The 14,204-nt window shown below is 38.3% G+C and overlaps 1 protein-coding gene across 1 annotated transcript; it reads right to left on the reverse strand.

The window, feature by feature from the left end:
* Positions 1–1,647: 1,647 nt before the first annotated feature.
* epd (ependymin) lies at positions 1,648–2,932 on the reverse strand (the record flags this gene model as incomplete). Its single annotated transcript, XM_080041590.1, has 6 exons — positions 1,648–1,774; positions 1,886–1,967; positions 2,050–2,245; positions 2,348–2,485; positions 2,619–2,650; positions 2,857–2,932. 6 exons carry the CDS (start codon positions 2,930–2,932, stop codon positions 1,648–1,650), a joined length of 651 nt encoding a protein of 216 aa, XP_079897716.1.
* Between the last annotated feature and the right edge of the window lie 11,272 nt (positions 2,933–14,204).

Consider the following 14,204-nt stretch of genomic DNA (forward strand, 5'->3'; position numbering starts at 1 on the left):
CAAAAATGAACCTGCTTTGTGCAGCTCATCTGCTCAATAAGCTGGTGGTAACTATTTGGTTTATAGAATGATTATTATTATTATTACTATATTTGTACGAATTTACATACAAATATATAATAATAATAATAATAATAATAATAATAATAATAATAATAATAATAATAATACATAAAAACATCTGAACATATTATCCATGCAATTATTATACAATATGCCTGTGATATCAAGATGCAAAAAAAAAAACCCAACTCATTATTTTTTGTGTCTAGCATGGATATGATAATATAATACTAACATTTTCAAGCTTTCAGTTTGATAATGTGGGTCAATATATAAACATGATTGACAAAAATTATGGTGCAACTTGTAGTGGTTGTAAAAGCAAAAGGGACATATCAAACATTGCATTCAACAAAATAATGCTACTTTTAATACTTTGTTCATATGGAGTTTCATATGGAGTTATTGTCCCATTCCCATGTCCCAGCCGAACAGTCTGTTTGGTCATAACATTCAAGTGCCACAAGGTGACAGCAGCTACATTTGATGTACCATATGGGAGCCGTAGGCTTCAAGTCATGGAATTCTACCCAACACAATCCTGCAAATGCTTCACAATAAAACCCTTTTTAGGAAATAAGAGGATCCTGTAGATCGAAACGCTTTGGAGCTTTTAATTTGAAACGGATACAGGAAGTTTTGTGCATTAAGAGCGTAATGCAACAACAGCAACAACAGGAGATTTTTAATTCAGTGGCCTTTTATAATGATATGCCTAGCACCTGTGCAACAATAATCATGCTGTCTAGTCAGCATCTTGATATGCCACAAGTGTGAGGTGGATGGATTATATCAGCAAAGGAGAAGTGCTCACTAAAAAAAAATCTGTGAACAGAATTTGAGTACATAAAAAGTATTAGATCTTTGGTAAAATGGGAGCAAAAACGAAAGCATTGCATTTATATTTTAATTCAGTGTATATTACCACTGTTTAAATTAATTGTTGCTGCTCCATAAATCAGCTGCCATGTGTAGTCTGCTGTTTATGCTTTTCTCAATGGGCATTTCTACATGACAGGGTACCAAAAACTCAGACAGTACAAAGGAACAGGGGGCCAATTAGGGCCCACATTGACATTTTTGTCCCATGGGCCCCCATAGTGGATTGCTCATCATTTGACCATACAGCTCAAATGATTGGCTGTTTTCTTGCTGCAAACTCTATTCACCCAAAATGTTCAAAAAGACGAGTCAAAACATGTAATAAGGAACTCTTCTTGGATGAAAAAAACGTCTCTCCACACCTTTTACAGCTTTGACATTTTATTGTTCCATTAATCACATCTTTCAGGTTTCATAAGCAGTAGGCCTACCAACTTTGAAAAGCCAACAACTGTTAGTGATTTTGACTAATTCTATAAATCCATGTCATATCTCTTTCTGTGATATCAAAATGTATGTAGGCTATATAGTATGATCCTTTCAAATGCAATATTCTTCATGGGGGAGTTAAAGATGTGATGTAGTGCAGTGCTACATGAAAATTTTTCGAGTCACACATGAAAAAGAGAGGGGAAGTCTATAGTTCTGATAGGCCACACTTGAATACGGGTTGGATTTTTGCGCCGGCGACGAGGTTTCATCTTACATGAACTCATTGAGGAAACTGTGTACTGTCCCTTCAGGTGTCTCCTCCAGGGGCTGGCCCACACAGATGGAAGGCACCACCAGGAGATCGGGATCCTTGATCTCCAGTTCAACTTCCATGGTGCTGCAAGAAAATGGTAAAAAAAAATGTCAAGAATGTTAATTAGAGAAATTTGCATTTATATACCTGGAGGGTTATTTGCCCCAAGCGTAGAAAAAATATATATCCACTAACCTGATTAAGAATGATGTGGACTCGGTGACGTAGAATGTGGTGATGGGAATACATCCCATGGTTACAAACATGGAGTAATGACCTGAAAAAGAAAAACACGGTAATTATCATAAGTCCTAATGAATGGCGTCACAAAACTGGCCCCATGTACTGTGTTATAGCACCTTTTTCAGCTTTCATGCCGGGCATAGATCCTGACCAATCGTTGAGTTTCATTCCCTCCCCTTCGATGGATGGACTTCCATAGTTGACTGTAGAATCGAGCTGGGCGTCATCGGGAATGTCCAGAGGGTGCATGGTGCATTGCAACGCTTTCTTCTCGCAGCTCTTGTTTTTGCTGTCGATCTCGTAGAATACCCCCTGCCATGGTGCACATACAGATTCAGATGTCAAGGCGCAAAAGCAGCATCGAGTGAATGGCGACTTTTCAAAACAAGAAAAGGAAAGATAGAAACTGGTTACCTCATCAAAGAACATCAGTATATCCAGACCCACTGATGTGTTCACAGGGTGGCTCTCGTTGGATCTGAACCGTAGTTTCTTGCCCATTGAATCGTAGGTGAATGCCCCGTATGCTTTCACCTCACCCTTGATGTTCATCTGGTGTCATGTAACGACACACGTTCAAAGAGCAAGAGATAAGGTTTAATGCTATTATATTTAAAAATTATAAAAAGAAAACGTGCCATAAGAACAAAAATAAATAATAACATAATTAATTAAAGATACTCACCACACTCATGAATCCTGTCATATTGGGTGAATCTGAAAGACAACAGTGTCAGTTACGTTGGACGACTTACACATGCTGATAACAAAAATTCTTCGACATTAAAAACATTTTGAACAGACAAAACCAGAGACTGGTTACTCAAGTAAGCCTTGTAAATGTAGTAGTGATGGATAAAGCTACCTAAAAATAGGAAAACAAAGAAAAGAATACGCAAAACGATGGAACTGCAAATTCTTACGACAAGGATGATGGTGGTCTGCATAGGTGGTGGCAGTCAAGCACATGAGGACGAACAGTGTCACGGCTGTGTACATGTTTCCTGGTCCAGAGGGAGAGTCAGAAAATAAAGTTCGAGATGGCAATAACAAACCCTAAGCTCATCTAGCATCTAGTGAGGTTACTGCATCTTTTATAGGGCTTAAGAACTATGCACTCAATAAGTGCGTAAAAAAAAAGAGCCAGGACTGTGAACTTCAAACGCCAAGCTGTATCAACAAATTAGCCCCTGTCCCAGCTGGTGGTCACCCAATAAAATCATTTTCTTAGGCTATCTTTTTCTTGTCTGATAGTACAGCTGTCCTCAGATGTTTACCCACTATTTTTTTTATCCCTGCCTGACCCCACAATTTGGAACTGTGATATGTAAATGGGAGGTCAAGTGGTGAATGTCATTTGAGGATAATCGTGTGAGGGAAAGAGGGCTATACAATGACATGTGATGACGTTATGCCTAAGCCGTATGTGAGTGCAGTTCTACAGCTACATTGTTTTGGCTAGACATGGATGCAGCTTTTACCTGCCGAAAACTGAAACATTTCTTTTAACGAGGACTTTCTGTTCCATAATGGCAGCGGACCCAAAATAGTGGACCCTTAGGTTCAACCAAATACGTCTGCCTTCTTACTCAAAAGGAGTTGTTACTAGTATGGATGCAGGGTGGCCACAGGGTCCCCAGAAATCCTTAAAGACGCCCTCCAGACACATTAAAGACATACAATACTCTACTTTTAGATGATTTGTGTCTTAAATGGAATTTCGGGGGAATAAATAGTTATCTAACCTTGTTCATCTTTTATATTCCTCCTCTTATTCAAAAGTCTAAATGCAAGATGTCTTCTACTTCATTGAAAAGTCCATTCTCAGTATACTGTATGTGCAGTGGAGGTTTCAATTTGCTCATCACACTTGTGCTTGTTTCATATTTGACCACAAGCTCCCAAACTTGCGAGAAGAGGGGGACTTGACATTTATGAAGATTACATTTTACAATGGACATTTAATTTCATTGCACTGTAGTTTTCCTTTTTTTTTTGTCAGAAATAGTCAATTCTTCTCAGGCGTGCGACCATATCTCAGAAGCCTCGATTTGATGGGTTCAGTGTTCTTTTACGTAGCCCTCCGATTTAAAAGAAATAATATAATTGGTCCTGTATGTGTCATCTGTAAACTGAAACCTCCCTGCATGCAAATAAATTACTACACATCCCAGATTTAGGTACCTATGGGAATACCCTATTATCTATGGGAATACCCTATTATCTAGCGAATGTTATAGATGACCCCGATTTCATGGATTTAGACAAAGATAAAAGTATTGTTTCATGTGGTCTAAATATTCTTACAGGTAACTATGCAAAATGGCTTCCAAAGTTTAAATAATGATAAAAGAATAAGGATTTGTTTTTGATTCAAATAAACCCTTAGTATTTAAGAATAAAATAAGCACAGGTAATAATAATAAGAACAGTGTGTGTGTATGCATAATGTTTTGCAATGTAACAGTGAAACAACACGTTTTGAAAAACGTGTGCAACAGTTTATTCGCCCCGGCCTCCTTAACCACGCTTCCCCTTTCTTTTATAAAAGTCATCCAAATCAAATAGAAAGCCTGGGGTGTTTATAACAGGTCAACTGCACGAGCCGGGCCAGAAATGTGTTGTTGTCACGACTAGTCTTTGTGCAGCTGTCTTTTGTTCTTTTACACTTCAAAATGTCCCTGTTGTGTCAGTGCCTTCAGACAACAACAACTCGGTGCACTCTATCACACAGGTGAAAAACTTGTTCATCTCATTTAAGCCGCATCTTTCTTTACTAGCCCCCCCACCCCTCCTCCTATGATATAGCTGCCGATAACATAATCTATCTGACAGAACAATCTGTAGTTTGTATTATTTGGTCCCTATTAAGCCAGTGAGCCGGCTCCTATTTGGAACCTAAAATGCTGCATTTACACACATGTTCCAAGGCACTGAATTTGTATTTCTTAAGAGATTAGAGTTTTTTTTACAAATTCTGAGAGAGAGAGGGTGGGGCATAGCCTGGCGCTACCAGACCATCGTACTTCATTTCTTTTGTACAGAAGGTCTGGAAGTGCTGTAATTGGCAAACGTTCACTCACTTGGAGGCGGGTGTCTGTGGAAGTTTAAAACTGTTGGATCTGCTCAGTGCCACTCTGGATCAGCCAACCAATCGCATAACGTTTGGTCGTGAGCCGGCTTTTGACGGTGCGTTCAGGGAACTCGGACATTTCCGACTTCACTACATATTGTAGTCTATGGATCTACCGGTACCTGGCAACGGTAACTTGCTAGAGTCTAACGTTTAGTTATTTGGATGAGAAAGGTTGTAGGCGTCCATACTTTCCCGAGCAGATGCACTGGAACACAGACAGGTCGGAACTCGGAACTACCAAGTCGGAAATTTCCGAGTTCCGAGCGTAAGGGAACGCAGCATTCAACTGAAACTGGAGCGCGACTTCGACCCATTCGACCTCATCGTTCTCAGCCACTTCCTCTGTTCGCTGATTGGATACTCAGAAATCTGTTCGGAAAAATGTCACTAATACGCCCCACCACCAGACTGACTACTGAAGGGAAAATGAAATTTGGGCGGAAGTAGGTAGGCGGGCGGAGCCAGTCTAGGTGGGGCAAAAAGTAAAATGTAACTTTAATTTAGGCAATTTATATCTCTCATAAAGAAACCTGCACTTACATGCTATGTGTCTTAACCATAAATACCAGACACCCTTATGTGACGATGTCTTTTCTTTGCAATATGGTTTTGGTACTTACTTTAATGAATTATTATTAACGTAAAGACTTTTTGAATCGTGAGGGTCTTGTTGACTTTTCGTTGCCAAAGGGCTAGAATTGCATAGTAGCCTTTTGAACACAGCAGATACGTTTTACTTGTCATAGCAGGAAGAGCACCGGTATTATTACCAATAACATTACAGATAGCTCAGTTCCACTCAAGCGTCCCTGTGACCCTGAAACTGGAGCAGCATAAAGGAGTTAAGCTTAATACTTATATTATTTACATCTGTGCTTTTGTTTGACATTGTTGTTACTTACTTAAAGGATTTTTAAAAAAATTACAGAATAGCCCTTTAAGTGTATATTTGAAAGTGCTTACAGTAAATGGAATCAGCATCATTGCAGTCATAAATATGTGTCTAAAAACACAGTTCTGTAACCATAAGATGAATAGGAGAACTGGGTTTGAGGTTAGATGCTGTCCCTTGTGGAAGTCACTTAAAGTAGGAAGGAAATGCATAACAAAACTAAAGGGGTTGCCAGAAACCACAAAGGAGTGAGACTGAAAATAGACTGAGAGTTAGTTGTTTGCATCACCAGGGAAATGTATTTAACATTACTGTATTGAGTGGATTTGGGAGGCAGGAGGGGGGTTATGAAAGTGAGGGAAGCCCTTTTTGTTTCTGGACCCCTTCCCCTTCTACTGACCACAGTTTTACAGTTCAAGAAATGCCAAGCATTTTCTGTTTCTGAGAGGAAGTCACATTGTTTTGTATGAACCGTGACTCACCCACTGACCTGCATTCCATCAATTCATAGTTTGGATGATTTTATTTTTTTGTTCTTGTGCTCTAGAGGTCATGATGTAATCAAATGCAGACTGTATCCTGTTGAAGGCCTTGGTCTGCAGTGTCATACAAGATGCTATTTTCTGCATAAAAATGGACATTGCAATATTCAGTGGGAAAATAATTATTAGTTATAGAAAAGTAAGTAAAATGGGGCCTGATGTTGATCCTTGTGGGACACCTTCAAAAAACCACCTGTTGATTTGATGCCACCTGCCAGATCTTTACAATTATTTGAGCATTCGCTGACAATTGGCATGACACTTGAGGCAATGCATCTATTCGTCCCCCATATCTTTACATAAACTTAAATACTGAATCAACTGTGATGTAGTTAGTGTAATGAATTGCGTCATGAATGTCTCTTGAGTTACAGCAATCAGAAAGTAATAAGCTTTAAATCAGAGACAAAGGAATTTATAGTTTTACATGGCTCCAAGGTCTGCAGGCAGAGTGAACTTTAAACCCTACTGAAGCACTCATAGTAACATTAACAACCTATAACCTCAGTTGTGCATAAGTACAATATAGAGAAAGACTCAACTTTCCTGCTGCCAAGTAAAACCCAACACTAATAGCTATCCCAAAGTGAAACTGCCACACCACAAAGAGGTAGGTTGAAACTACCAACTGATTATTGTTACAGTCGGAGTTTTTTGAAATATTTTTAACTAATTGCATACTTCCAGAGGTTTGTCCTTAACACACGGTAACTTTTCTTGACACCAGTATGAGAACTGTTATTTTAACTTTGGCCTGATGTAAGTTCTAAGAATGATCTTGGCTTTGTCCCTCACATGCGATTAAACTGTTTTAACTTCAAAAACTAACTTTGAGAAAGCTGATGAAAATCATTAGATTTAAATGTTAACACTGAATAAGCTGCTCATATACATTTTCACTGTTATCTAACAGACAGTAAAAAAGGCCTATCTCTAATAGGTTAGAAACGTTATTTTCCACTGTGTGGAAAATTGTCTTTGGCTTTAACAGAATCTATTTGGGCAGCATTAAAAAACATTGGGAGAGCTTGGAGCTCAAATAGGCCTATTTTTTTAAAAACACACAAAGTGTGCCATCCATAAAAATCCATTGAGATGATGCAAGGTAGTGGCCCTGTATTTCGGCCTCATCAATGCCCCACAATTGAGTATTAATACATTTAATTGCTTTTGGGACAAATCATTTCTTGAAAACATTTTTAGTGGCTCCAGTCAAAAGTGCTTTCCTGACGGAGGCAATTTCAATTGTGGGTGCAATGGATAGGATGAATCACTTTCTTTTTAGTATGCATACCCAAGTGAAAAAATTAATACTTTAGTAGATTTTTAAAAAGTATACTTAATATATTAAACTGTGTTTATAAGCAATATACTTAAGTTGTGTTAAATTGAAACAAGTTATACTTAAGCAGTGCTTCAACATAATTTAAGTGTAGTTCTTACCTCATTTGCATACCAAAATAGTACAACTTATTTTGTACTTAAAGGCCTACTTCACCGGTTTGAATATGAAGGTGTATTGAATTCTGAGATCCTATGTAGTATAAATGTGCAAAAAAAATTGAAATTGGTTCATCCTAGCCTGAGAAAAGGCAGAAAGAGTGTTTTTTTAACCCTATATTAATCTTACTGTGACATCACAGTAAGATAAATATAGGGTTAAAAAAAAACCTTACTTTGTAAATATTACTGTGATTTCTCCTACTGTGACATCACAGTAATATTTACAAAGTAATTTTTTTTTTAACCCTATATTTATCTTACTGTGATGTCACAGTAAGATTAATATAGGGTTAAAAAAAACACTCTTCCTGCCTTTTCTCAGGCTAGGATGAACCGATTTTTTTTTTTTTTGCACATTTATACTACATAGGATCTCAGAATTCAATACACCTTCATATTCCCACCGGTGAAGTAGGCCTTTAAGTATACTATTTAAGTATACTTTTGAACCTATACTCCATTTATACTAAAATATACTTCAGTAAAGGGTTTTTATTCATTAAAAGTATACTAATAGTTTACTATTAGCATTTTACAAATATACTTCAGTAAAAGCTTTTTATTCATCAATAGCATACTATTCAGGTAAATCCCATTTCATATACATATACTTTAAAAAAATATATTTATACAACACTTAAATATACTAATAAAAATCATACTTTAACTGTACTTTGGAATAATGCATTGAAGCACATATGAAGCACAAAATAATATACTTAAAGTAATCATATTTCTTTCGAAATCATAGATATGGTGTTCAATTTACAGTATAATATCCCCCAGCTTCTATTGAAGGCTGGGTAACTTCCCGTATTGAATACATTGGATATAGCACTGTTCGGGAATCTACCTCCAGACACTGATCAACCCCTTCAATGTTGCACAATTTTCTGGAAGAGTAGTTTTGTCAGCCGCGAGGAAAACCACAAGTCTATGCTCAGAGTATTTATTTCAGTACCGAGACTTCTTTGAAAGAAGATAGCAGAATCGGATCATTTAACTTTAAATGGCATGTAGAAGCTATGGTTTATTCTTCATAATTACTTTAATAACTTTGCTGGTAGAAATAATGCCTCGAGAGAGTCCAGTAATCAGCCACAGCTAATGTTTTCCCCCAGACCCAGATAAACACATACATACAGTGTATACGAAAAGTATTCACAGCGCTTCACTTTTTCCACATTTTGTTATGTTACTGCCTGGAATAACCCTGGATAATTTTTTTTCTCAAAATTCTACACATAATACCTCATAATCACACAAGATTGTTCGAGATTTATGCAAATTTATAAAAAAAAAAAAAAAAAAAAGTAGAATATGTAGGGGAGAACGGGGGAATCTGAGGCATCGGGTAATGTGAGCCACCCCCTGTGTCTAGGCAACGGAAAACATTTGTGGTCATGTGAGATATATGTTTTCAAGCCCCTCTCATTTCCCCATGGCCCTGAAAAAGAGGACCTCTTGGTGCTGTGGTAAGCATGTTTTTTTCACCAAAATAGGTATTTTGCATGTTAAAGTAAATTTTCTTGCTATCAACTTAATCAACTGTTGTGCCAAAGCAAATGTATTCACGTAGAAAAACTTCTATCATACGTGTTGATGAACTACCAACAAATGAAACCATGTGATGCTGATAACTGAAGATTAGCCTGAAATGCTAAGAGATGAAGTTTTTTCTCAAATTGTGGTGGTGGGGGAAAGTGAGCCAAACGCTGTGGGGGAAAGTGAGCCACTGTCTCACTTTCCCCCACCATGAGGCACAAGTTAAGTTTAGTCTTAAACATATTTTAATGTAATATTACACGACATATGTTTTATTTTAATGTCATACACATTGTAGAAAAGCCATCATGCCAAGGAAATACACCAGGAAGACGACCTGGGGCAACCACACGGAAAGAGCACCTTCTCATCTGTCCCTGTAACCTTCAGGGCTGGAATGTAGAGTAGGCCTAGTTGTAGAGTATGACAGGCTGATGTTATAATCCAGTTGGGTCTTCTCCTGTGTTCTGAGTCCCAGGCTGTTCTCGCTGGTTCTGATTTTCCTATGCTTTGGCCCCCAGACACTAGCTGGCTCTAAGGGTCCTGTGTTCTGACCCCCAGACTGTGTTCTAATCTAACTGGTTCTATCTTTCATTTGAATCTTATTAAAACCTTTTGAATTATAATATGTTGTATTTGATTTTGTTCAGAGTTACTTTCAAGTGTTTAGAAAATTTGCTTTGCTTAATTGACCAAACCCCATAATTCTTTTACTAGTCCGACATTAGTTCTGGAATGTGTGGCTAGCTTTCAGGATTCTTACTGTTACAATATGTGTTGTTATGGTAGTGTCAGAGTGGAAAAAGCAAGTGGATCAGTTCACCCCACAGCTGGGGTAAAGTGAGCCACATGACAACTTTTTTTAAAACAATCATATTTTCACTGCCCTTTGTCTTGAAAAAATTCTGCTAATGCCCATTTCTAGGAAACATCCTGAATTAATGGGAAATGTGTAAATTTGAGTGATAAATCATTTTAGCTCGCTTAGAGGGGAGCAAATGTAAAAAGTGGCTCAGATTACCCCGTTCTCCCCTACATAAGTATTCACAGCCTTTGCTAAATACTTTGTTGTGGCACCTTTGGCAGCAATTACAGCCTCAAGTCTTTTGGAATATGATGCCACAAGCTTGGCACACCTCTCTTTGGCCAGTTTCGCCCATTCCTCTTTACAGAACCTCTGGAGCTCCATCAAGGACACTCAAGGACATTCACAGAGTTGTCCTGAAGCCACTCTTTCGATATCTTGGCTGTGTGCTTATGGTCAAGAGCGCTCTGGAGCAGGTTTTCTTCCAGGATATCTCTGTACATTACTGCATTCATCTTTCCCTCAATCTTGACCAGTCTCCCAGTTCCTGCCGCTGAAAAACATACCCACAGCATGATGCTGCCACCACCATGCTTAACTTAAAGGATGGTATTGGCCAGATGATGAGCGGTGCCTGGTTTCCTCCAAACATGGCATTCACGCCAAAGAGCTTGACCTTTGTCTCATCAGACCAGAACATTTTGTTTCTCATGGTCTGAGAGTCTTTCAGGTGCCTTTTGGCAAACTCCAGGCGGGCTGGGGCTTCCGTCTGGTCTGATTGGTGGAGTGCTGCAGCGATGGTCGTCCTTCTGGAAGGTTCTCCTTTCTCCACAGAGGAATCCTGGAGCTATGTCAGAGTGACCATCGGGTTATTGGCCACCTACATAACTAGACCTTCTTCCCCGCTCACTCAGTTTAGAAGGACGGCCAGCTCTAGGAAGGGTCCTGGTGGTTCCAAACTTCTTCCATTTACGGATGATGGAGGCCACTGTGCTCATTGGGATCTTTAAAGCAGCCGACATTTTTCTATATCCTTCCCCAGATCTGTGCCTCGAGAGTATCCTGTCTCGGAGGTCAACAGACAATTCCTTCAACGTCATTCTTGTTTTATGGTCTGACATGCACTGTTAACTATGGGATCTTATATAGACAGGTGTGTGCCTTTCCAAATCATTTTAAAACAACTGAATTTACCACAGGTGGACTCCAATTAAGCTGTAAAAACATCTCAAGGATGATAAGTGGAAACAGAATGGACCTGAGCTCAATTTTGAGCTTGATCGCAAAGGCTGTGAAAACTTATGTGCAACTGATTTTCTTCGTTTTTTATTTTTAATACATTTGCAAAAATCTCAAACAAACTTTTTAAAAGTTGTCATTATGGGGTATTATGTGAAGAATTTCGAGAAAATAAATACATAATCCAGGGTGATTCCAGGCTGTAACATAACGAAATGTGGAAAAAGTGAAGCACTGTCAATACTTTCCGTATGCACTGTATATCACATTTAACACAAATATTAATAATCATATCTTCTATGTTTGGACAGGGTAAAATACAGCAGAATAGAAGATGGGAACTATTACAAGACATTTATTTTCAATAACGACAGTCATGAAAAAGTCATAAGGATGGGGGCCTTTTTGTGTATGCGTGTGTTTCTCTAGGTTTTGTTTTGTTTTTGTGAGATTCTGTGAAACTGTGTCAGTCAATTCTGATCCACATCACAAGACTCCCGAAATAGTCCCTCAAGATGCACAGTCAGGACTGAAGTTTCAGATTCTAGCAGTTTTTTTTCCCAGCTTGCCACTTTCATTGCTGTAGTTACCCAATAATGCCCATGGGACGATAAATAAATGACCGTTCATTTCATGTGTTTTACAAGTTTTAACAGGACACAAATACACTTTGCTGCTCTAATCTTACCAGAGAATGGCAACCCCTTAATTATTAAAAGAGGATTTGAACATGTAGAGCAATTATAAAAGTGATACTTGAAGATTTCACACTGGGATTCTAATTTGCCTTATACTTTGTTTTTCTGTCGTTTATCTGTGTAAAATTTTACTTATTGTATATTTATGTTTATTTAATATAAATCACTTTAAACAATAGGTATCATATAAAACCTAAATATTTAACCAGTGTTCTGGAAAATAGTAATTTCCCACATGAGGTATGATGTGAAAAAAGGGTGATGTCTGTTCTGTGTAGCATGACTGAGTTTTGCTCAAGGGAGCAAAACCCGATGCTGTAATAGTTTACTCACTTGTGAATCATAGTGGTGACCACAAACAGAGAGAGAGAGATTAGGAGAGCGAGAGAGGAAAAAAAGCAAAAACTCCTGTCAGAAACCGAAAGAAGAACATGACAAATATATAAACTGTACGTTAGCCTCACTACAGCATCAAGGTGTCTTTGCCAGTGTCTCACTACTCCTCCAAGGTAAGTCTTAAAAACAGTAGATCCTTCAGACATGAGTTTGGTGGTTTCAGGGTTTAATTGTTTGTAGACATGTCATCCTGGGAAACATCTCAATAGAATCATTATTTTATATCTATATTTTGAAAGTATTTACTGTATCACAAACTGTTTTTAAAGGAATATAGGAAACACTTTATATAGATTTTTTATTTTTGGAATAAACTTCAAGTGTCTTCAAGTATTGGCTTGTCAAACAGCTGCAATTTTTCTGAATGCTTGATAATGTCTAGGACTCATAATCTTTTCAGTTCCAATTACTTTTTGTTATTTGAGTTTTTTTTTCCATAATTGGGAGAAACCAACATGGTTATGGTTCATGTGAATGACCGAAACGTTGACTCATGGAGAGGAGCTGTTTGCGCCAACAACATGTGATGCAACATAAGAAATTGACCAAAGTCAAAATACTTTTTTTTCTTCTACTCAACACTCCCTATTTTGTTTTTCGGCCTCTTGAACTGTTCTGCAGTGTGTTACAGAAGTATGTACCCTGTAGTCCGATGATTTAGATTCAGTACCTTGCATTGACATTTTGGGGTGCAAGGGCACAAATAAAAACGAGACACCCTGCTTCCTTTCACACTGAAAATATGTATAGGAATAAAGTCACTACTGTTTCCATCCATGTGCAACCACACCAACTGTAGTGTTACTGAAATACATGCATATTTGTGAAGCGGTGAAGGAAGTGGGGTGCATTTTCTTATGTTCCCATAAAATGAGTCAGTGTGTAACTTAACCCCGACCGTTTCAGTGTGTCTTGGAAGTGATACTGTAGGTCCCCTTTTCTTCTTTTGTAATACAGTGTTGTACACAGAAGAGATGTTCTTAGTGATAGTCGTAGCCACATTATATCTGGAAAGCATCTAAGAAAATCTGCGTTTTATAATGGTATTGGTTTACATAATAGATGTCAATGTAACCCACAACTGTTCTGTTTTCAGATGACTGTTTGGTGGCGGGCTCTCATCCTCCTTTTTTACATACTGGTCTGTGTGGAGTCCTCTGCTCCGTCTCCAGCCCTCCAGAGAAACAAATACAACAACTCCTTCCGTCTCACGAGGTCCACCCGAACCCGTGTGCAGCTGCTGAAGACTAGATATGTGAGTGCTGAAAGCTACTCCCTGCTCCCCTGACTCTGTGCACATTCAGCATTTTAGCTTGCCCTAACCACAAATCTTTATCCTTGGTATGTTTTTCTTCATTAGAGAGAGCAGAAGTTGGGGGCTAAACACTTGAGTAAACTTCAGGACACTGAGTACAGAAGCCGGCAGCTAAAGGACCTGCCATTGCTTTCTACAGATTTCGACAGCTGGCTAAATCTGACGGTTAGTATTTGCTTGAGGAGTGTTTCAAAACATTT

This window comes from Ammodytes marinus (assembly GCF_949987685.1).
Source record: "Ammodytes marinus genome assembly, chromosome: 14".
NCBI classification, from domain to species: Eukaryota; Metazoa; Chordata; class Actinopteri; order Uranoscopiformes; family Ammodytidae; genus Ammodytes; species Ammodytes marinus.